This window comes from Glandiceps talaboti, chromosome 6 (assembly GCF_964340395.1).
Source record: "Glandiceps talaboti chromosome 6, keGlaTala1.1, whole genome shotgun sequence".
Lineage (NCBI taxonomy): Eukaryota > Metazoa > Hemichordata > Enteropneusta > Spengelidae > Glandiceps > Glandiceps talaboti.
This window is the reverse complement of record NC_135554.1, coordinates 9,210,133-9,232,088: the sequence shown is the minus strand read 5'-3', so window position 1 is coordinate 9,232,088 and position 21,956 is coordinate 9,210,133. Positions and strand designations below refer to the sequence as shown.

Genomic DNA, 21,956 nt, shown 5'->3' with positions numbered 1-21,956 from the left:
AGATCTCATCTTACGAAATCAGTTTTACTTTTAATAGATGTTTTGTACTAAATACATATATTTCTTTACAAATGTCAAATTGAGAATCTTTGCTATAGTAAATGCATGGCACTAAAATAAAGTGTCAACAAAAGAATTTGTTACAAGTACTCACTACGTACTGGCACTACTACTACTACTACTACTACTACTACTACTACTACTACTACTACTACTACTACTACTACTACTACATGCTGATTGGAAATTGATTGTGTGGTTTGAAGCAATCTTCAATGTTGGCCAGTTTTGTTAGAAGGTGGGTTGGGGTGGGGGGCGGGTCGAAGTCGTAAGTGTAAGAATTTGTATTTATTCTACATTGAACTATTGATCCAGCCCCTAAAGCACATATTGTATATGGAGTTCAACTGAAAAGTATGTTCAATAAGGTAAGGTATATCTTACATCTCCTCCCATTTTCTTCGTGATGTGCAGATATCAGCTGGTATTTTCTCTTCTAAATTACCAATACTTTCATCAGATATGTCCGAGCTTGGCACAGCAAAGTCCTGCATTGAAACACAACCACTTTAAAGTGAAAGTAACTTATCTACCATCCAACACTTGTGTGGGTTTTCAGTTATCAAAATTTGCCCTCTTTTTTTCTGAGATACTGTCCGGTGACTATTATATAAAAGCATAAAGTAATAATTCTATGTGCATACAATATTCTATAGTATCATATTAAGTTATTCAATATACTACAAAATAAGAAGTTTTAATTTTAATCATTACCTAGAAACGGAGGGGTGGCGGACTTTTCAAATTTACTATACTTACCTTTGCTACTGCAACAAACAGTTTTAGGGCGAAGACAGGAAAACCTGGAAGCAAATGTCTCGCGTCACTCTCTGGACCACAAAAAGAATTTGTTTCCCAACTCATCAGTTGATCATTAAGAAATGTGACGAATTGATTCAATACAGACCAAGTTGGACTATTAAGTCCACACCACCTGGATTGGAATACAAAATAACAGTAATGGTTAGAGAGAGATATTATGTATACTTTGTATACTTTGTACTTGCTCTAGAATATACATCCTTGGGTGTTCTAATATCATAATTCCCTAAAAGACAGTTTTAGAAAGATTTATGGATTGAAAGCTCTGTGTCTAAGAGGGAACTGTCATTATTTTATTAGTTGGCAAACGGTCGATTAAAAGTATATTATAATCAAAGTGACATAACAAAGGCATGCAGTAAATCACTTTTCTCTATTTGACAAAATGAGATGTAAAAATGACAATTTTAAGATCATCCGATCGAAAGGTGCGTAAATAAGGGATAAGCACTTATGGAAAACAAAGCAGTGGGTAAAACAGTGGACAGTAACTCCGAGTTGATGTCGTTCATTAAGCAAACTACTTTTACGCTAAATAGGTGACGATGTCTTAAATATTGACATTCGATGCATTTGTAGGTAAATATTCATAGTCGTCTATCTACGTGGTTGTATATTCACTAAACTAACTTTTCTGTCATGAGCTCATTTTCGTTACCAATGGTTATACCTCTAAGTTCAATATGTTTCGTAACACTATTTTTATACACGTGTCAATGACCTACCTAATTAACAAATTTAGAAATTCAACCGCTTCATCTGCTTCAAAATGTGTTTGTTGTGCCTTGTACTTTTTCAAGAATGTCGTTGTTGACGATTCAAGATATGTCAAATAGTGATGTACTCGTCGGAATTTATCACTGAAGAATTCCATTTCATCGTAGTGTATATATTGGTGGCCTGTTGAATGAAGTTACTTTTCAATCGGTAAGTGTTTTAAACATGTACATTCTACAACCATTTAGCCATTTTAACATAATTAGACGACACTTCAACACACACACACACACACACACACACACACACACACACACACACACACACAAGCACACACACTCACACTCACACACACACACACACACACACACATATATACACACACACAAGCACACACACACACACACACACACACACACACACACACACATACACATACACACAAAGATTCTGGACCATAATTCGATCAAAACATACTTCATGAACACATAAGTTAATTTACCTGCATACGAAACGTAGTCTTCTGAATGGCATGATAAATCTGCTGGTGAAAGGCAAATCGTTTCTGGCATATACATTGGGAAAGAAGGTGTAGCCACATTTTGTGTCTGTTAAAAATGTAAAAGAGTATATAAAATTAATGGGTATTGTTATTATAGTTATGTAAAATAAAACACAGTTAGTACCTTCATATTTCAACTCCCTCGGTTTGAGCAAGCATTCGAGAACAGTAAAGTCCATAACTTTGTTTACCTCACATGAAGCATCGCCCTAAATGTACAGCTGTGAGTGTTTTATCAGAGAGATTGCCAACTTTGAGATACCCGAGTACCAAGAACATCTGCGACTTCGAATTCGTACCCTCAACATCAAAAAGTCATGTTCGATGGCAGTTCATATTGCAGCTATTTCCATATAGTGATTTTTGGAAAGTCAATGACTTTACCCTAAGCTGGATTATGAGTGTTTATGTAACAAAGACCACTCAATACATCCATAACAAGATGATCATCTTCCATTGGAACACCTACTGACATGTTTACATTCATCACATTACTGAATCACTTCCAAATGACAAACCCTATGCCGAGAAGGTTATTTCAACAAACCTGTCCTGCCAATTTCTTTCAAGCATGTTAAAAACTCGAATGCATAAAATTGCACAAGGATTCTCATACGTCATCAAAGTAAACGCTCCGTCTGTGGTAAAGTTTCACTTTTTGTATCAACATAAGCACATTGTTCAAAAGGTTATTGTGATTTGAACATTCAGATGATCTATGCTCTATGATCATGAGTTCCAGCATTGGCACTTCAAACATCGGATGTGTTGGCAAGACATTAATCAACTAACGACATAGCAGTGTACATGTGCACGTCTGCCAGAAGATATAAATAATATAATACAGGTCTCTCGAGAAATCACAATTTGGATGACATATAATTGTTGACATTCACCACTGGTCAGACAACGAGCTCGTCACAACTCCTTCTTGGCTTTAAAAGACAGGCTGAAAATAGTCAATCATATTGTCATTGTAAATTGATATTACCTGTTCATAGTCTTGCATCTCAATAACATAGAAATCACTGTCTAGTCTCTTCCATAAAAGTCCATCTTTGTTTGCAATTTGCCGTAATATGATAATGCTGAAGAGGAATTCATCAATTCCCTTCCTCACCTAAGAAAACCAAAGGAAATATATACATCACATACAGTGATTAAGCATTACCTATGCAATTTACTTATCGTTTTAGTTTTATCCTTAGCAGTTGTTCGGTTATACTGCTGTACAACATGGATGCACACATAACACCGATAATAATCTACTTAAAATAAATAGTATAAGTATATATTTAAAATAAATAGTTCCAATATATATATATATATATATATATATATATATATATATATATATATATATATATATATATATATATATATATATATATATATATATATATATATATATATATATATAGGAAGTCAGTGGTAAGATTTGTGTCTGTTAAAAATTTAAGCCGTCACACGCAAGGACAACGACATTACAGAAACATACATCGGGCTCACAGAAAACGAGTTTAAGACAAGGTACAGAAACCACACAGCATCATTCCGACACACTAAACATAGGAACTCTACGGAACTCAGCAAACATATCTGGACCCTCAAGAATAAAAACATCGACGACTCCATTTCCTGGCGACCACTTTCATCCCACCCAACCTACAATAGCGCAAGCAAGAAGTGCAATTTATGCCTCAAAGAAAAGTTCTCTATTATCTGCCGACCCGAACTATCCACGTTAAATAAACGAAATGAACTTGTATCCTCTTGTCGCAATCGAAATAAAACATTGTTGTGTAACACCTGACCCATCGCACACATAATTGACACCGTTTGTACTAACAAAAGCACCACTCAACACCCTAGTTAAATCCCGCCTTACACCACACGGTTTATACGAGGTATATTCAATACATCAACATCTCCTGACGAGTGATTTACTCACGAAACAGGCTTGTAGAGACGAAAAACCCGACTTGATTTTCTTCTACCCTCAATATATATATATATATATATATATATATATATATATATATATATATATATATATATATATATATATATATATATATATATATATATATATATATAACTCGGTGAGTATCAATCAGCTAAGACAGTGCTCTATACCGCAGTGGCAGAGCGTAATAGTTTTGGTAGTACTGGAACTCTTTCTTGGTTGTAACTCGGAGTTTCACGCATAGTGCGATCATCAGACAACTCTGAGACCTACTCTCTGGGTGTGCTGTATATATAGAGTGTACACAATAGAAATACCATCACTATTGTCTGTGTCGGTGGGTTGGTGTTGTATGTGTGGAGGTGTTGGGTGCGGACAAGTAAGTGTTGGCGGGTTGTTACATGTTGGGCTTTGATGTTCCGTTAGTTAACGGGTTTAGTTTAGGTGATAGATGCTCTATTGAAGTTGGACAAATAAAACTTATTCTCGTGTCGGCATTTGGATATCAACCCAGTTCTTTTGTTTAGTACATGTGGAGCTCTTGTCTGCTTTAATAATAGTTAGTTTTTCGGTTAAACACAGGTTGCATCGTTTTGTTTTATTGGTGTATGCTTGGGCTGTCTTGCTGATGGACCAGGATACGGAAAAAGGCTCGTTGTTTCTTTTCAGTTTCCAAATGTGTTTTGATAGTTCTGTGCTGTTTTCGTGTTTTTCATGTTTGAATGAGTGTTTGTGGTTGGCGTATCTCTGTTTGAAGTTGTTCTCTGTTAGACCGATATATACTTTTGTTTGTTTTCCGTGGACGGTGGCTTGGTATACGATGTTTTCCATTTGGCATTCGCCGTTCAAAGGACAGGTGTCTTTCTGTCTGCAATTACAAGGTTTTTGAGTGGGTTTAGTTTCGCTGTTGGAGATGGTGGCGTTATGCGCTTTGATTATGGTAGACATGTTTGGCATGCAGCTATAACTGACTTTGACATTGTTTCTGTTGAATATTTTGTGTAACTTGGAGTCTGCTGGGAAATGTTTTGTGATTAGGTTGAGGAATCGTTTGCCTACATTGGTGGCTACGTTTTTGCTGTATGGTGGGTTAAACCAGATGGTGTTTCTATTTCTGTTTGTCTTGTTTTTCTGCGTCGGGGTGCTGGTGTACGCGATGTTCTCTTTGTGGTCGCTGGTTTTTAGTGCATTTTGGTACAGTGGGGCTGCCTGGTTGAAGATGTGTTCGTCGGATGATATGTCGGAAATTCTACGGCCGATGGCTGACGATATGTTCTTGATGATGCTGGGTGGGTGGTTAGACTGCGTGTGTATGTACATGGGGTTGTCATTGGGTTTTCTGTAACGGTAATATTTACCGTTGTTGAGGTTGAGCGTTATGTCTAGAAAGATGACGTTTTTCAGATTGGTGAGTATGGTTATTTTTAACCCCATGGCTTTGAAGGTTTCAGTTATGTCTTTTCTGATACTTTCTGATTTACTTCCGGTGATGTTCTTGAAGGCGGCGAGTCCGTCGTCCCTATAGAGACCTATGTTTTCTTTACCATATTTTTTGGCTAATTTGTGTAGCATGAATATTCTGACCAGTTCGCATATTTCGGCCCCGTCGTTGCTTCCCATTGTGACGTCAAATGACCCATTACTATTCATCTTTACCCATGGTTTGGTTTTATCAAAGAGGAGAGATTTCCGCACGTGCATGATAATTTGTTTGTCTTCATCTGATATGGTGGTGTATGGGCTGGCAAATTTGAGGGATTCTAATAACAATTTTTCGGTTATGGATGGGTAAAAGTCGCATATGTCGAAGCAGGCGAAAGTGTGTTTGTTTTTGTCCTCTAAGTTCTTGAACCATTCGATGACTGACATAGAATGTTTCCATTGGTTGACGGCGACTATGGGTCTTATGTTTTGGAGGATGGTGTCAAGTATTTTTTTGCTAATAATGCCTATCTCGCTTTTTGCGGGGTTGATTAGTCTGCAAGGTAAACTGTGTTCGAAATTGTCTTTATGGTCTTTTAACGTTATAAAAGCTTCTTTCTTGGCGAGTATTTCAGTCCTATCGTCTAAATTGAGTTTTTGTGCTATACTTTTTGCTTCTGCATTAATACTGTTGTAGGCTCTATCGCTGGCGGGTTTGTAGTGTTTGGTTATATTATCTCTAAGGAGTTTGTTGTATTGATCTTTTTGAAGGAGGTACAGGTTTCTGGTTTTATCGGCTGGGATGATCATTTCGCGGGAGTTTTGATTTTTCTAACATCGTTTCTAAGTGTGGTTTGGAACGGGTCATTGATTTTGCGGAATTTGATGTCTTCTATGAGTTTTAACATATCATTCTCGAATGGTCGAACTTCGTCGATTTGTGCGGGCATCTTTTGCTATTGAAACCGAAATTTGTTTTTGTAGTGGTGCTATCGTTTTCGCCTAATTGTTTTTTGAGAAAAAAGAATGCCTTCCATCGCAGTGTTCGAAGGAGGGAGGGGAATGTTCTTTAGAGAGTAGTTCAGGTTTACCTTTCGTGGCTGTTCCATTCTGGGTCTGGTAGCTGGTTGAGTAGAGTGCTCGACTTGAATTGTAGGAGGGGCGTATGTAACTCGGTGAGTATCAATCTGCTAAGACAGTGCTCTATACCGCAGTGGCAGAGCGTAATAGTTTTGGTAGTACTGGAACTCTTTCTTGGTTGTAACTCTTTCTTGGTTGTAACCAATGGAAAAATTCTATGTTAGTCATAGAATGGTTCAAGAACTTAGAGGACAAAAACTAACACACTTTCGCCTGCTTCGACATATGCGACTTTTACCCATTCATAACCGAAAAATTGTTATTAGAATCCCTCAAATTTGCCGGCCCATACACCACCATATCAGATGAAGACAAACAAATTATCATGCACGCGCGGAAATCTCTCCTCTTTGATAAAACCAAACCATGGGTAAAAAAGAATAGTAATGGGTCATTTGACGTCACAATGGGAAGCAACGACGGGGCCGAAATATGCGAACTGGTCAGAATATTCATGCTACACAAATTAGCCAAACAATATGGTAAAGAAAACATAGGTCTCTATAGGGACGACGGACTCGCCGCCTTCAAGAACATCACCGGAAGTAAATCAGAAAGTATCAGAAAAGACATAACTAAAACCTTCAAAGCCCCCATAAATAACCATACTCACCAATCTGAAAAACGTCAACTGTCTAGACATAACACTCAACCTCAACAACGGTAAATATTACCCTTACAGAAAACCCAATGACAACCCCATGTACATACACACGCAGTCTAACCACCCACCCAGCATCATCAAGAACATATCGTCAGCCATCGGCCGTAGAATTTCCGACATATCATCCGACGAACACATCTTCAACCAGGCAGCCCCACTGTACCAAAATGCACTAAAAACCAGCAGCCACAAAGAGAACATCGCGTACACCAGCACCCCGACGCAGAAAAACAAGAAAAACCGAAATAGAAACACCATCTGGTTTAACCCACCATACAGCAAAACGTAGCCACCATTGTAGGCAAACGATTCCTCAACCTAATCACAAAACATTTCCCAGCAGACTCCAAGTTACACAAAATATTCAACAGAAACAATGTCAAAGTCAGTTATAGCTGCATGCCAAACATGGCTACCATAATCAAAGCGCATAACGCCACCATCTCCAACAGCGAAACTAAACCCACTCAAAAACCTTGTAATTGCAGACAGAAAGACACCTGTCCTTTGAACGGCGAATGCCAAATGGAAAACATCGTATACCAAGCCACCGTCCACGGAAAACAAACAAAAGTATATATCGGTCTAACAGAGAACAATTTCAAACAGAGATACGCCAACCACAAACACTCATTCAAACATGAAAAACACGAAAACAGCACAGAACTATCAAAACACATTTGGAAACTGAAAAGAAACAACGAGCCCTTTTCCGTATCCTGGTCCATCAGCAAGACAGCCCAAGCATACACCAATAAAACAAAACGATGCAACCTGTGTTTAACCGAAAAACTAACTATTATTAAAGCAGACAAAAGCTCCACACTAAACAAAAGAACTGAGTTGATATCCAAATGCCGACACGAGAATAAGTTTTATTTGTCCAACTTCAATAGAGCATCTATCACCTAAACTAAACCCGTTAACTAACGGAACATCAAAGCCCAACATGTAACAACCCGCCAACACTTACTTGTCCGCACCCAATAACTCACACAAGAATAACCAACACCTCTACACATACAACACCAACCCACCGACACAGACAATGGTGACGGTATTTCGATTGCCTACACTCTATATATACAGCACACCCAGAGAGTAGGCCTCAGAGTTGTCTGATGATCGCACTATGCGTGAAACTCCGAGTTACAACCAAGAAAGAGTTCCAGTACTACCAAAACTATATATATATATATATATATATATATATATATATATATATATATATATATATATATATATATATATATATATATATATATATATATATATTTATATTATATATGCATTATATTCACATATATTCACATACAAAGGATATTCACATACCGAAGGATAAACGTCAATATGGTAGATGACTGATTCGGCATGTATTTCTCTCTTGGTCTTGAGTAGAGTCTCAGCTATGACCTCCGACTCCAAGGTTTTACCATGCACCGGTATTTTTATGACAGCGGCACCAGCTGTAACGCCTTCCAAGGGCTCAGATTTGCACTCTAAACGTTCAAACAGACGTTTGATGAACAGGGACTTTCCGTTTCCAGCTTCGGATGATTTGACTATTCTTGCACACATCCTAATAGAATATAACAATATATTAAAAAATTAGTAGAACTATGACTATCGATGTTCATGAACACAGTACAAATGCTAAACTATGACGTCATTCGAATCAAATATATTTTGGTGAATTTCAACTTAAGGTATCGAATTTAGTATCGGTTACCCAGACCCCTCTGACTTCTGTGGCTGGTGGAAATCAGAGGACTGTGGGTAACCGATACAATATCGAACGTAAACGTTTCATCACATCACATCAAGATGATAAAAATCGTTGACATTAATAATAGCATTAGGAATAAGTTCAGAATAAAGATGGAGTTGGAAATGCTCTGCAAAATATTAATGCTGGCCATCTGAAGATCCTGTCAACAGTACCATAACACATGGCATTAATATGAGATCGTTGGGATTATTCAACCTGATTCTTACATTCGAGTTCTATTTTCAAAACATGTCTTCTCGTATGTACTATGTCATAGAGAAATGCGGTTTAATGATTTATTTGCTACGTTTCTACGTCCGCGCTTCTTGTGCAATTACGTAAATTCAAACTGTTCATACATATCAAAGACAGATTTGGTGTGTAATAAAATTACACGAATTGTCTTGTTTTCAAACATGCAAAGCAAACACATCATAGCTACGTGAACGCAATGAACAAACTTGCATTTTGTATGATTAAGTTTCAGTATTTTAAAAGACATTTTCAGTTTGTTGTCGTTGATATACAGACAAATCAACCTTACACTTAGTTTGGTGTGTCGTCTCTGAAAACTTCCATATTAATGCATTACATACTTATCTTCATCTACCCAAGCTGCAGATGCCAGTCCATCCTCATACTTTAAGTTTGAAAGAAAGTCTCTCAACTGACCATCTTCATACAATCGCGGGATATTTTTCCTGTGACTTTCAAAGGTTGTGACAATATCATGAAACTCTGACTCCTGGGCACTTATTATACTTAGGTGATATGCTGTAATAAATAAAGATACAGTTTACATTAGTAAGAACAACTTTCAAAAATGCAAAAATTAATACCATTTTTAGATTCAATGACCATATGCGTAGCAAAGATTATTCGGAATCAATGGACGTTTTGAGTTGTCCGAGTTGGTGGCGGTAGAGTGGATAAGTCACGTTGTTACCACTGTAGCATAAGTTCGAACTCGCTCAGGACCTGTTGTTTTTAGTTGAATGTCAGTCACATAATGTATGTAATGAGAATATATGGTGATACTCAATTCGACATAACTATATAGCAACGCAGAGTTTCCCCTATATTCCGGTGCCATCCTGCTATAATGCTATGACACCACGCCACTGCACAATTGGCGACTATATCCCAATTTCCGAAATCTATGTGGATAAACAATGTGTCATAGCATTGCTAAAAATCAGTTCATAAAATTACTAACCAGTATTTCCTTGAGACAGACTTTGAAATGCTTCCTTGACAGACCTTGTCATTGAATAATCTAACCGATGAGGGAACAGCATGCAGAATAATCTCTCTGATGTATGTATGGTGAAGACACGATTCATAAATAGGTCAATCTGTGACAGGACAAAGGAATCCTAATATAATATCATGATTTTCATTGATTGATATATGGGATCGATAGATGGGTGTGATTGATTGATTGATTGGTTGGTTGGTTGGTTGGTTGGTTGGTTGGATGGTTGGTTGGGTGGGTGGGTGAGTGAGTGAGTGAGTGAGTGAGTGAGTGAGTGAGTGAGTGAGTGAGTGAGTGAGTGAGTGAGTGAGTGAGTGAGCGAGCGGGAGGGTGGGTGGGTGGGGGTTGCATTTGGTTGTTTGTGTCTATTGCAAAACTTCTTTTTCATAGCAACGTTTTCCAGATTGACCTCGTAGTGTGCGGTCATCAAATACTTATCCTGTTTTGTATGAACTGCTATAACCAAAAATGTATACGTACCTCTTCTTTAGTTGTTTTGTCTGAACACAGCAGAACATCACCCGAGTTTGGCATCAGTATCCTATTATTTATCACTGGATATAGCGACAGGCAGGCTTTTAAGATTTCACCTAGGAGAAGAAAGGGTATGGTTTAGAGAAACATAATGTACATTTAAACGTTATTAAAAACGAAAATCTCGTAACAAAGTTGGTCAAACCCCAAACATTTCAATACTTTGAGCTCAACTATTCCTTACGGTTATAGTTAACTCCTCGTGGGTCTTATCTATGTCCACGGCATACATTCGCAGACTGTTTTCTTTTAGAAAATATCAAAACTGAAAACTGAAATTATACAGTTCGAAGTACTTACGCTCTGGAACTAAGAAGAGATTGGGTTTCCCCTTCTCTACCACATGTATATACTCCAGGGCTTTTGGAAGTTGGCATGTCGTTTTAGACTCTGTAATAAATAGGTACATGCATAAATTAATGGTAAGACACATATATGTGTGCGAGACAGACAGCAGACAGACAGACAGACAGACAGACAGACAGACAGACGGACGGACGGACGGACGGACGGACGGACGGACGGACGGACAGACAGACAGACAGACAGACAGACAGACAGACAGACAGACAGACAGATAGACAGACAGACAGACAGACAGACAGACAGACAGATTTTCGTAGAATTACGTGGCAGAACTGTACTTTCAGTTCAATGAAATACCTTCGAATAGTCTGTCTAACACCAGTCCAACAAAGCCAACGCTAACATGGGTATGTTCTCCAAAGGTTTGATTTTCTTGATACTTTGCCCAAGCAGATTCAAGCTGTCGAACGGCAACACTATAAGAAGAACATATACACTTGTCAGTGATGATGCAATCAGTCTGTGTGTTTACATATTCACTGAATAGACTATATTAACCTTTATTGTGTAGAATGGTAAATTTAATGCAAACTAAGATGGCTTTGGATAGTGTATTTCAAACTACGATGCAACAACCAAAAGTTACAGGTCTGAATTTTAAGTTGCTTGGCACAATATTTTAGAGAGTAAAATAAGTATTCCTCACTGTATATGCGTTTGTTGGTGGTGTATTAAGGATGTAAGCTAGAAATTACCAAAGGGAATAATATGAATACAATATAAAGTTGTCCATTTACCTGGTGTACTCTTCATTGTTTTGGTCCTCACCAGAGTCTCTTCGTCGTTCCCGTCTTCCTCTTGAGTCTAATCCCTGAACGGCGTCTTCTAATACGGAACCACGTGACACATCGCCAATATCAGCATAATTACTTTGTGTAAAGTTGGTGTATTCACGCTCAACTTCTGCTTCCGCACTGCTATCCGTGTGTGTGATACACCATGCTGTACCGTTTTCGACGTCTCCTTTACAAGCTTGGAAAGCGGCTTTGGCTATCTTATCATTTACTCCATCGTATTGTATCACCTCCATCATGAACGTTTTGAACGCTCCCAAGTTACCCGGAACAGAACATATATCCATCCTTTTAGAGATGACCTCACCTCTGCTCAACTCTCCGTAACAATCGTGAACAGTATTTGCCAATGTTGGTTCGTTACTGTCTATGCCAGCTACATTTAACAATGTGAACAGGTCATTGTCAGGGGTTGCTTCTCCACAATAGCCTGGAACGAAACATGCAACTTGTTTTCGAATTACATTCAGTTGCTGGATGGTAAAATGATTAAGAATGGGATATTCACGCCTTGATTTCTCGATTGTACACTTCCATCTTTCCACACAGTTTTCCATGAAGCTACACAGCTCTGACAGATGACTTTTTGGATCGCCTTGACCAGTGAAATCTTCCATTTTCCTCCCTGTTTTTATACCGATGGAATAGTTTCCACTATGTATGCATTCCGTACCGAAAATCTCGGTCTGCATGTTGAGGAAAAATAAATCGCCAGCAGATACGAGTTTCTCCCAAGCGTTGGCCAAATGCGTCACATGTTCCAATATCTGCATCGCAAATAAGAAAGGATGTAAGTTTAGAGACGATTGTGTAGTTTTACAAAATCTATTTCAGATGTATCTAAACTTCCTAGTATGAACTCATAAAGTATACTTATCCACTGTCTGTATAATAAAGTTATTAATAATTCATGTTTACATGAATAACAGTAATTACAATTTCAAGAAATGATATACATTTACTTATCATGTTTGTATACGATCTATCGGGGTGATTAGATGACTGCAAAGTATATAAAATTCAATTACATTTTTTCAAGAGATAAACTACTTACCATGACAAGTACAGAAATTGCGTCTTCCATACCAAGTGTGTCATGTATCTTACTCAAGAATTATTCTTATTGAACTACGAATAAACCTTGGCATATTTGCAACGTGACAGTGAGAGGATAATGATTAAAGAACTGTTTCAAAGTCCTGTCATTTTTTTTGTTTGCTATGATTGAAATCTTACATCGATCAGAGGAATGGTTCAAAGATGACGATCATACCGTGTGACCAATCACAATCCTGTTTGCTAACTTACTCTGGCCATTTATCATTGTCATCGCTTACCTGTAAGAATCGGTCAAATCCTTCGACGTTTTCTGTGTCCTTTCCACAGACTAGGAGAAGCTTACTTCTCAAGTCTTTTATATCATTATACGTCCAGCGTTGCTTCATATTAGTACTCAGGTCATCTTTATTAAGTACCATTTGGATTGTTCCATCTACTCCAACTTGTTTACCACCGATGTCACCAACCTGATAATATCCTTTGGCATTGATGGCTTTCATTTCGTCGATGTACTGAACACCTGTTGTTCCATGGATACTAGTCAAGTTTCGTAGCCAATCAAGTATTGCCTCACTATCAACCTGAAAATAAACAAAATTTATCAAATGACTTTTCCACATTCAAAGTCTTGACATGAATTATTGCAGGTACAAGGACGTTTTACTATTATTATTTTTATTTCACAGGTTATTTATGATTTGTTGAATGAAATAAAGCTAACATAAACATCAATTTGGTAAATATTGCGAGACATTGTATCTTTCTTTTAAATAATGCAATCGTCTGAAACGTCGAGATATGACACTTCTTGAGAAGTCGATCTTAACTCAGCTCCCATCATCCTATCTACAAATAATGTTGATACTCAAACTTAAAACAACTTACCAAACTAGTCTGTACTTTGGTGAATTTGTGTCAAACTGAGCATGCCATATTGTTTCGGCACTAATAGTATTCAAATATCACCAGTTGTGCTACAACGCGCATGCCATTGGTTTTAATTTGTCTTCATTAAATTTAAAATTAGTTCTGTGTCTTTGTAGAAATCCTAACAGGTAATACTATCCTTGCATATGTTCAAGAACAAACTGCAACGTTTACTTATTACTATCTCGTAGTTTGAAAACCATCGAAACTAAAATGATCCCAATAAATCTGACTCAATTCAGGATACTGCAGGTTCTCACTATAAATGCAGTTAAATCTGTCAAGTTACGTTAGCGGAAACCGATCTTTGAGTTATTACCCATTGTTGCTATACATTGATCTGAGCTGTTGAATTGATGATTTTGTTTAGATTGTAGTCACACTGGGATTGTGTTACTGATGATTTCTATTATCTTGTAGTGTACATTTTGGGGACTTCCAATGTTTACGGTATAGGGCGAGTAAGCTTAAAGGTGCAGAACAAAGGTAATGTCATGAAACACTTGTAAAATCTGCCACATCGAACTAGAATATCTAAGTTCATGTACATCTTACTAACGTACCAAGCTTTTGGGCAACATCTCATCTTTGCCTAGGGACTCCCATGTACGTTGACATTTCTCAATGAATGCTTCCCAGCCATCTTCTGCGGTTAGTCCATAGATAAGTGGCGCATACCCATTTATTGCTGATTGAAATACGGTTATTTTCGCCATATCGACAGGATCTCCACCTACTGCACCAAGCGATATTGTGGCAAAGTTATTTAGCTGGCTTGGGTCTGTTTGAAGATGAAAACAATTTAGATATTCGTAAATCCTTTAAAATAAAACAAAGGTAAGACCATCTATCGTAATATCAGCCCTATCATGGCCACTCTAGAGTACAAACAGTAATTTACTTGGGCAGATGTGCTCAATAACTATAGAAAATAAAGCTTTCAAAGTATTCCATACTATACGTTATTTTGATCGATTTGTACAAGGTTTGAAAGAAATCAGTCACATTCAACCACTGGTGTGTTATGCAAGGAAAGGCTTGATGTTAACATTTGATCATGATTATCAACATTCAAGGTCACGTCTTATCAGAAGAATGTTCATGGTTGATGATATGGGGTAGACACGTGAATAGGGCCTCTATGTATTATTGTTTCTGAACGTTATGAACTAGACAAATATTGCCGCCGTGATAATGATAGCAACATACGTTGTTGTGATCAGAACAAAATATGTTGGAATTTGACTAAAGTAGCCATATACATGAGAAATGGGCATTTATGTTTTATTTTAAATCAACAAAAAAATTTACTATGAGACAGTCGTACTAGTTAGTTATTGTATCCCGTCAAAGGGTTCTAATTACTTATGAGTAAAGCAAGTAATAAAAGGACAGTTTGATAATGCCTGTCGACCTGAAAAGGCATAACATTAATTAACGAGTAATTAGAATGCTTGTCTTGATACGAAAATTGGCTTTAAGTGTAAAAAACCTCCGGGGCTTCTAGGGGAGACCCCTAGGACCCCACAACAGATTGACATATCCCAGTGTCAAGCTCCCCCCCTACCTCTTACTGTCAAGATGCTATTAAACTTTATTTCAAAAATATTTCAACCCTATGTAGTTGCTTTCTACATGTTGTTGTCTTCTAAAGCTTGGACATCATTGTCTTAAAGTGTCTGAATAGTCTCAAAATTGACTTTTCAGAGTAAAAACCCTCCAGGGCTTCTAGGGAGAGAAGTCTCTGAGCTATTCTAGATCTCCCCCAACCCATCCCAGTCCAACGGATCCAAACAAAAAAATATCGTAAAACTGACATGTGCTGCTTACCTTTAAGGAAGTTTTTTGTCCAGTCTACGATCTTAGAACAATTCAAGAATGTTGCAAGGCATTCAATCTGCGATTCAGTGACACTTTCCAAATGTGTTATAGCCTTAATAACGGGTTTTGTGATAGCTTGAAGAGTCTCTTGCTCCAAATCATCTGTCTGTTGATAAAGAATATAGTTAAAGCACGTCAGATTACAAAACACATTATAAACACTTAAATATACTAACCACTTGTAACATGCTTGATTTTGATATTTGAATTATAACTTTTGAAATTACATACGGGTATTATACATCATTCAATTGCTGCTTCCTTTGTTTTAGTTTTCATTGATTTTATTTCATTTAACAAATGAGTATATAATGATCAACCGTACATTATCGGATCGTCATCAAATAACGAAGTGGGTAGGATCATGCTGTTACTGGAACTGGCCTCGTTCGCTAGTGAAATGTGATAATATTACTCTATTATTTAACATACCTATTAAAATGAAATCAATTTATTATTGGATTACACATATTGTGAGGTTATTGAAGTGAAACAAAAAGGAACGGTTAAGAAACAAAATTAGACCAACTTCTGTGGAAATGGGGTATCAATATTCGTGTGTATCTTTATAAGTACTTAAACTAATACTAACGGTTCATCGATATATTCCCATGAATTCTTTTAAGCTGCTGAGACATCGGTTCATCATTTCCTGCTCATACGTTCATTTAATGCGCTGCATTAATATATCCCACTAATAAACTTACCAGTTTTAAAATGATTTCAATAGATGTAAAGTTTCCGGTTAATTCCAATCTTTGTTTGCACTCATCGATCGTCTTCGCGGATTCATATACCTGTTCAAGTGTGAAATATCTGTCAAGGGTCTTTACAAATTTCACGACAGAGTCTTGGTTCGTATTTGGTTTTGTGATGATTTTCCTCAACTCCGTTTCCAACTTTTCTTTATCATCTTTGTATTGTCCGAAGAAGTGCTCTACGTCCTGAAGAGACATTGTTTGATTTTCTATCTCTCCTTTGATCGTCTTTAGTCTAGCCTTGACATTCGGCAAGAGTTTCTGCTCTATGTCATCCAAAGTTATCTCCTCCATGCCCATAGTTGACTCTTCCATGCGAAATATGTTAGTAACAATATCACCCCAAGGAATGGACTTCAAATTATCACTGATGCTTTTCAGCTTCGAAACAGATGGATCAATACTCGGTTTGTAACGGTCTACATTGAACTGACTCTCAAGAATATCTTCTATGCGTTTCGTCTCACAGTACTTTGACAGAAGCGCTTCATCGCCCTTAAGTTGAGCAACCGTTCCATGTATGATTGAAAGATCAACTAAAGAGAAAGAAGTCAATTGATGATTATGAATGAATACGACATGGGAATTACCACCTCCTAAGTGAAAATCAAGGCTATTTAGACAAAACATTGTGAAAGGGCTTTCCAATAGTCCAACTCTGCGACTAGCTAGGTTTGAATATAAGGAATACAATTGCGTATGTGTACATTGATACACTTTGAAATATAAGATAACTAAATATAAGATCTATAGCTACGTACGGAACAATGCTATTTTCAAACATACGGTAAAAGAGTTCATAATTCAACAACACAACTCTATCTCTTTGGAAACATTTGCCAATACGTGTTTGCTCGCGGACATTTACTCTAACTAGACATTAAAGTAGATTTATACTTTTCACGAGAAGTTTTGTCGAAAGAGAAATGTATTAGAGCATTTTTATTGACGATCATATACGATCTATCGGTGGTATGTTAATACAACAACTAAGTGATTGGTCATTCAATTCATTGGTCATAAGTCATTGTCAATTAAATGAGTCTTAGAAGAGCGTCTCCCCTCACACTTCCCTTTAGCTAAATGGCGACATGATGTTAAAGAGCTTTGTTGCGGCACATAAATACTACAAAGAGTTCATGATATGCAAGAAAAGGTTTGTTTTCGACGCCTTTTGCAACGTATGAGTGGTTCCCTCTATTGGTTAAATCATTTCACAAGGTATTGTCAATGTAGGCCAATGATTTAAATCAACCTTTATTACATACAATGATTTGTTCAAATGTAACTGACCTTTGCATTGAAGCGATTTAATAGACCAAAGACAAAAATCCATGGATTCCTTGAGTGTTCCCAATACCTTGCTTTCCCTCTTCCTCACTTGTAAACACTTTCTAACATTCGACATCGTTAGATATTTGTTTCCATCACTCGGGGAGACTAGAACACTTCCACGATGTATTATGCTGAAAAATTCGCTCTCCTTGTCGACGATATATTTTATGAGTAGTATTTCTACTTCCCCTGATAGTAGCTTTATACAAATATCTTCAAGGAGCAATTGTATTCTTGCAAGTATTTGGCTAGCGTTGCGTGACAGGTACGCTGGCAGTAATTTCTTCTCATCTATAAGAAATTGGAAAGAATTGTTAATTCTCAACTAACTTTTAGAACAACATGTTGGGAGAGCTGACGAGATGGCTTCGTATGTCTGTCCATGTACTAGTCCATCCTTCCACTATGACATTTGACATTTGCTGCAGGTCTAGGTAAAATTGGCGCGAGCATCGTAAAGATATGGTTAATACATAGACCACGTTTGAATTTAAAGATGGATATCTAGGTGAGAATTCATGTTATCAAATTTTAGTAGCTGTCCTACGAAGTTTTATTTAATAAGTTTTATTACATATCGATATTTCATTTACACGAACAATACTCGAGGCAAATTATTTTATGACCATTATGTTGCAAGTCTATGGTAAGATCGGTTTCATTTATTACATTTCTCTAGATGATGCATTTAACAACACATTATTTGTTAACTCGTTTAGGAAAACAAATGATTGTAAATTCATTTAAATTAGAAAGTGTACTTACTCTTGCACTTTAACAATTCTACCCATATTTGTTTATCCTGTAGAAACACAAGCACCTTTCTTTCTGAGGAAAATGTGTATTCGTCAGGCCACGAACAAGTCATGATTCTCTCTATAATAACAGCAAGGTTCAACGCATATTCATCACTTTTGTTTGCTTTCGAAAGGTATGTCTGCAGAAATCGACTAACATCCTACAAATGTCGACAAAAAACAATGTGAGATGAATTAAAATGATTAGTCACGATTACATATAGTGATAGTTCATTTGGTAATGCGCAATACAGGGTAAAATGCAAACACATCAATATTGAAAACAATTTTACTAACACACATGATAAAGTGTTCTGTGTAATATATTATAATTGTGTAGTGGGTGCGAAATCAGGAGTGCAAATTAAAGTTCCGGAACCTCAGCCTATTCATAGTTTAATTCTCCTGTGCATTCATCTAACTTATTGTCTCTTTTAATAGGGAGAGAGAGAGAGAGAGAGAGAGAGAGAGAGAGAGAGAGAGAGAGAGAGAGAGAGAGAGAGAGAGAGAGAGAGAGAGAGAGAGAGAGAGAGAGAGAGAGAGAGAGAGAGAGAGAGAGAGAGAGAGAGAGAGAGAGAGAGAGAGAGAGAGAGAGAGAGAGAGAGAGAGAGAGAGAGAGAGAGAGAGAGAGAGAGAGAGAGAGAGAGAGAGAGAGAGAGGGAGGGAGGGAGGGACATGTCGGTCCTCTTCCTAAAGTTAACCTCCCGCAACATAAATCAACAAATCACCATCTCCATCTAACTCAGCTAATCTACCTCGATAACATTATCAATGATGACTATTACATCAGACGAAATAGTCAATACTTACTATTTTTCCGCTATCAATATATTCAAACACAATTACACAATTTTTTTGACATTTTCTTGGAGTGACGGATGCATCGTACAACTATCAATACCAATTTCTTTCAAGTAAATATCTAGTAACGAATCTTGCTTTTCCTGAAAATAAAAACGACAAAGTGTGATTAAATCTGTAACGCGTTTCCTTGTTCAAGACAGTACTGCTAATCATGTCAACTCATCGCAAGGGACATAGTTTGAATCAAGGGTACGCTAATCTTACAAGGAGTTAAAATGCTCATCTTGGAAACAAACATACTGTTTCTATACTTTGACGCAAGAGATATGTGTAAAAAGTAACTGTCTTCAGATTCTATTAGAAGTACAGTATAAATATTCTTTACCTTTGTGATGATTTTGTTACTAATCGTTTGTATTGCTGTTTCCCAAGTGTTCAGAATACCTCTGTCGTACAACTTCATTCCCAACAGAATTGACCATACCTGAAAAGTATGAAGGACAATAACATTGAAAAGTTTGATATTATTTATGAATGTATGTATGTATGTATGTATGTATGTATGTATGTATGTATGTATGTATGTATGTATGTATGTATGTATGTTGTGATGATAGAGAGTATTTATTGGTTGGTTCCTAAACCACCTGTCTTATTTGTTATGCATTATTTTAATGGCCAGGTGTATTCACCTACTGTTAATTAACATGGTCTTTAAATAGCGAGGAATACAGTGCCACGTCGGCTGTTCCACAATTGGTGGGAGTTAAGGCAGTCCACGGCTGTTCCACAATTGGTGGGAGTTAAGGCAGTCCACGGCTTTTCTATAATTGGTGGGAGTTAAGGCAGTCCACGGCTGTTCTACAATTGGTGGGAGTTGAGGCAGTCCACGGCTCGTTCCTGAAGTTTTCTCAGTGGTTTCGTCAAGGGAGGCCCGTCTTCACTGTAGCTGTCCGGAGAAGAGTCGTTCTCCTGTAAAGTTGGACATTGCTGAGAGTAAGCGGACCCTGACGTATGATATAAATGGTGCGGACATTGACGTCAAAGTTTGGAGATAAATACTTCGAGGACCGTTCGGTACAACGGAGGAACCGTGAGTAGAAGTTTGTCCCACGTAGCCGCCTTCAACACTCAACGAACTCGCCGTCCTGGGCTCTGTACTCGGTAACAGTTTGTGTGCACCACCGGTAAGACTAAAAGTCGCGAGTCAAGTCGCCAGTCAAGTTTGATAACGGAACATTTTGATATATAGAACATTTGGAACCCTTTTAGTTTATAAGTTTGTAAACCCTGTAATACATGTACACTTTCAAGACTTATTATTATAGTATATTTTGTTTCATTACAACGGAATTAAATAAGATAGTTGTTAAGTGTAATGCTGTGTAGTGTCCTGTGTTTGACCGTATGTTGTTTCGACTGGAAGTTGTGGGGAAAGTATTTAATTGGGCGCTATTTGACTTCTCTAAATTTTCGGTTCGTAACAATGTATGTATGTATGTATGTATGTATGTATGTATGTATGTATGTATGTATATGAATATGAATATGTAAAGAACGGAGAACTACAAAGAGATGTGTGGGTGCGTGCGTGCGTGCGTGCGTGCAGGCAGGCAGGCAGGCACACAGGCATGTATGTATGTATGTATGTATGTATGTATGTATGTATGTATGTATGTATGTATGTACATACGTATACATGTGGGTATGTGTGTACATGTATGTATGTATGTATGTATGTATGTATGCATGCGTACGTGCGTGCGTGCGTATGTAGGTATGTATGTATGTATGTATGTATGTGTATGTGTGTACATGTATGTATGTATGTATGTATGTATGTACATACGTATACATGTGGGTATGTGTGTACATGTATGTATGTATGTACGTACGTACGTACGTATGTGTGTATGTATGTATGTATGTATGTATGTATGTATGTATGTATGTATGTATATATGTACATACGTATACATGTGGGTATGTGTGTACATGTATGTATGTATGTATGTACGTACGTACGTATGTGTGTATGTATGTATGTATGTATGTATGTATGTATGTATGTATGTATGTATGTATACATGTGTGTATGTGTGTATACATGTGTGTATGTATGTACATGTATGTATGTATGTATGTATGTATGTATGTATGTATGTATGTATGTATGTATGTATGTATGTATGTGTGTGTGTGTGTGTATGTGTGTATGTATGTATGTATGTATGTATGTATGTATGTATGTTTGCAATAATTTATGTATAAACGTCCGCACGTGTATGTGTGCATGTGTCATACCTTGATTTTATCCAGCAATTT

At 37.2% G+C, this 21,956-nt stretch overlaps 1 protein-coding gene and 1 long non-coding RNA gene across 2 annotated transcripts in view; both read right to left on the bottom strand.

Moving 5' to 3' along the window:
• The window catches only part of LOC144436932 (E3 ubiquitin-protein ligase rnf213-alpha-like), a 55,132-nt gene extending 38,014 nt beyond the window's left edge, over nucleotides 1–17,118 (bottom strand). The window contains exons 1-16 of the mRNA XM_078125800.1: nucleotides 16,645–17,118; nucleotides 15,887–16,043; nucleotides 14,620–14,837; nucleotides 13,408–13,710; nucleotides 12,014–12,837; nucleotides 11,574–11,692; nucleotides 11,211–11,300; nucleotides 10,857–10,966; nucleotides 10,338–10,476; nucleotides 9,718–9,895; nucleotides 8,686–8,932; nucleotides 3,153–3,281; nucleotides 2,102–2,207; nucleotides 1,608–1,782; nucleotides 820–994; nucleotides 445–548 (exon numbers count right to left, since the gene is read on the bottom strand). Of these exons, the coding sequence (XP_077981926.1) occupies nucleotides 445–548; nucleotides 820–994; nucleotides 1,608–1,782; nucleotides 2,102–2,207; nucleotides 3,153–3,281; nucleotides 8,686–8,932; nucleotides 9,718–9,895; nucleotides 10,338–10,476; nucleotides 10,857–10,966; nucleotides 11,211–11,300; nucleotides 11,574–11,692; nucleotides 12,014–12,837; nucleotides 13,408–13,710; nucleotides 14,620–14,837; nucleotides 15,887–16,043; nucleotides 16,645–17,010 (3,440 nt within the window). The 5' untranslated portion in view covers nucleotides 17,011–17,118. The remainder of the gene's footprint in view (nucleotides 1–444; nucleotides 549–819; nucleotides 995–1,607; nucleotides 1,783–2,101; nucleotides 2,208–3,152; nucleotides 3,282–8,685; nucleotides 8,933–9,717; nucleotides 9,896–10,337; nucleotides 10,477–10,856; nucleotides 10,967–11,210; nucleotides 11,301–11,573; nucleotides 11,693–12,013; nucleotides 12,838–13,407; nucleotides 13,711–14,619; nucleotides 14,838–15,886; nucleotides 16,044–16,644) is intronic.
• A 2,619-nt stretch (nucleotides 17,119–19,737) lies between these two features.
• LOC144436311 (uncharacterized) lies at nucleotides 19,738–21,953 on the bottom strand. Its single transcript, XR_013480948.1, has 3 exons — nucleotides 21,936–21,953; nucleotides 20,017–20,115; nucleotides 19,738–19,771 (listed from the first exon to the last, which is right to left on the bottom strand). It is a non-coding gene; the product is annotated as an uncharacterized LOC144436311 (long non-coding RNA).
• Between the last annotated feature and the right edge of the window lie 3 nt (nucleotides 21,954–21,956).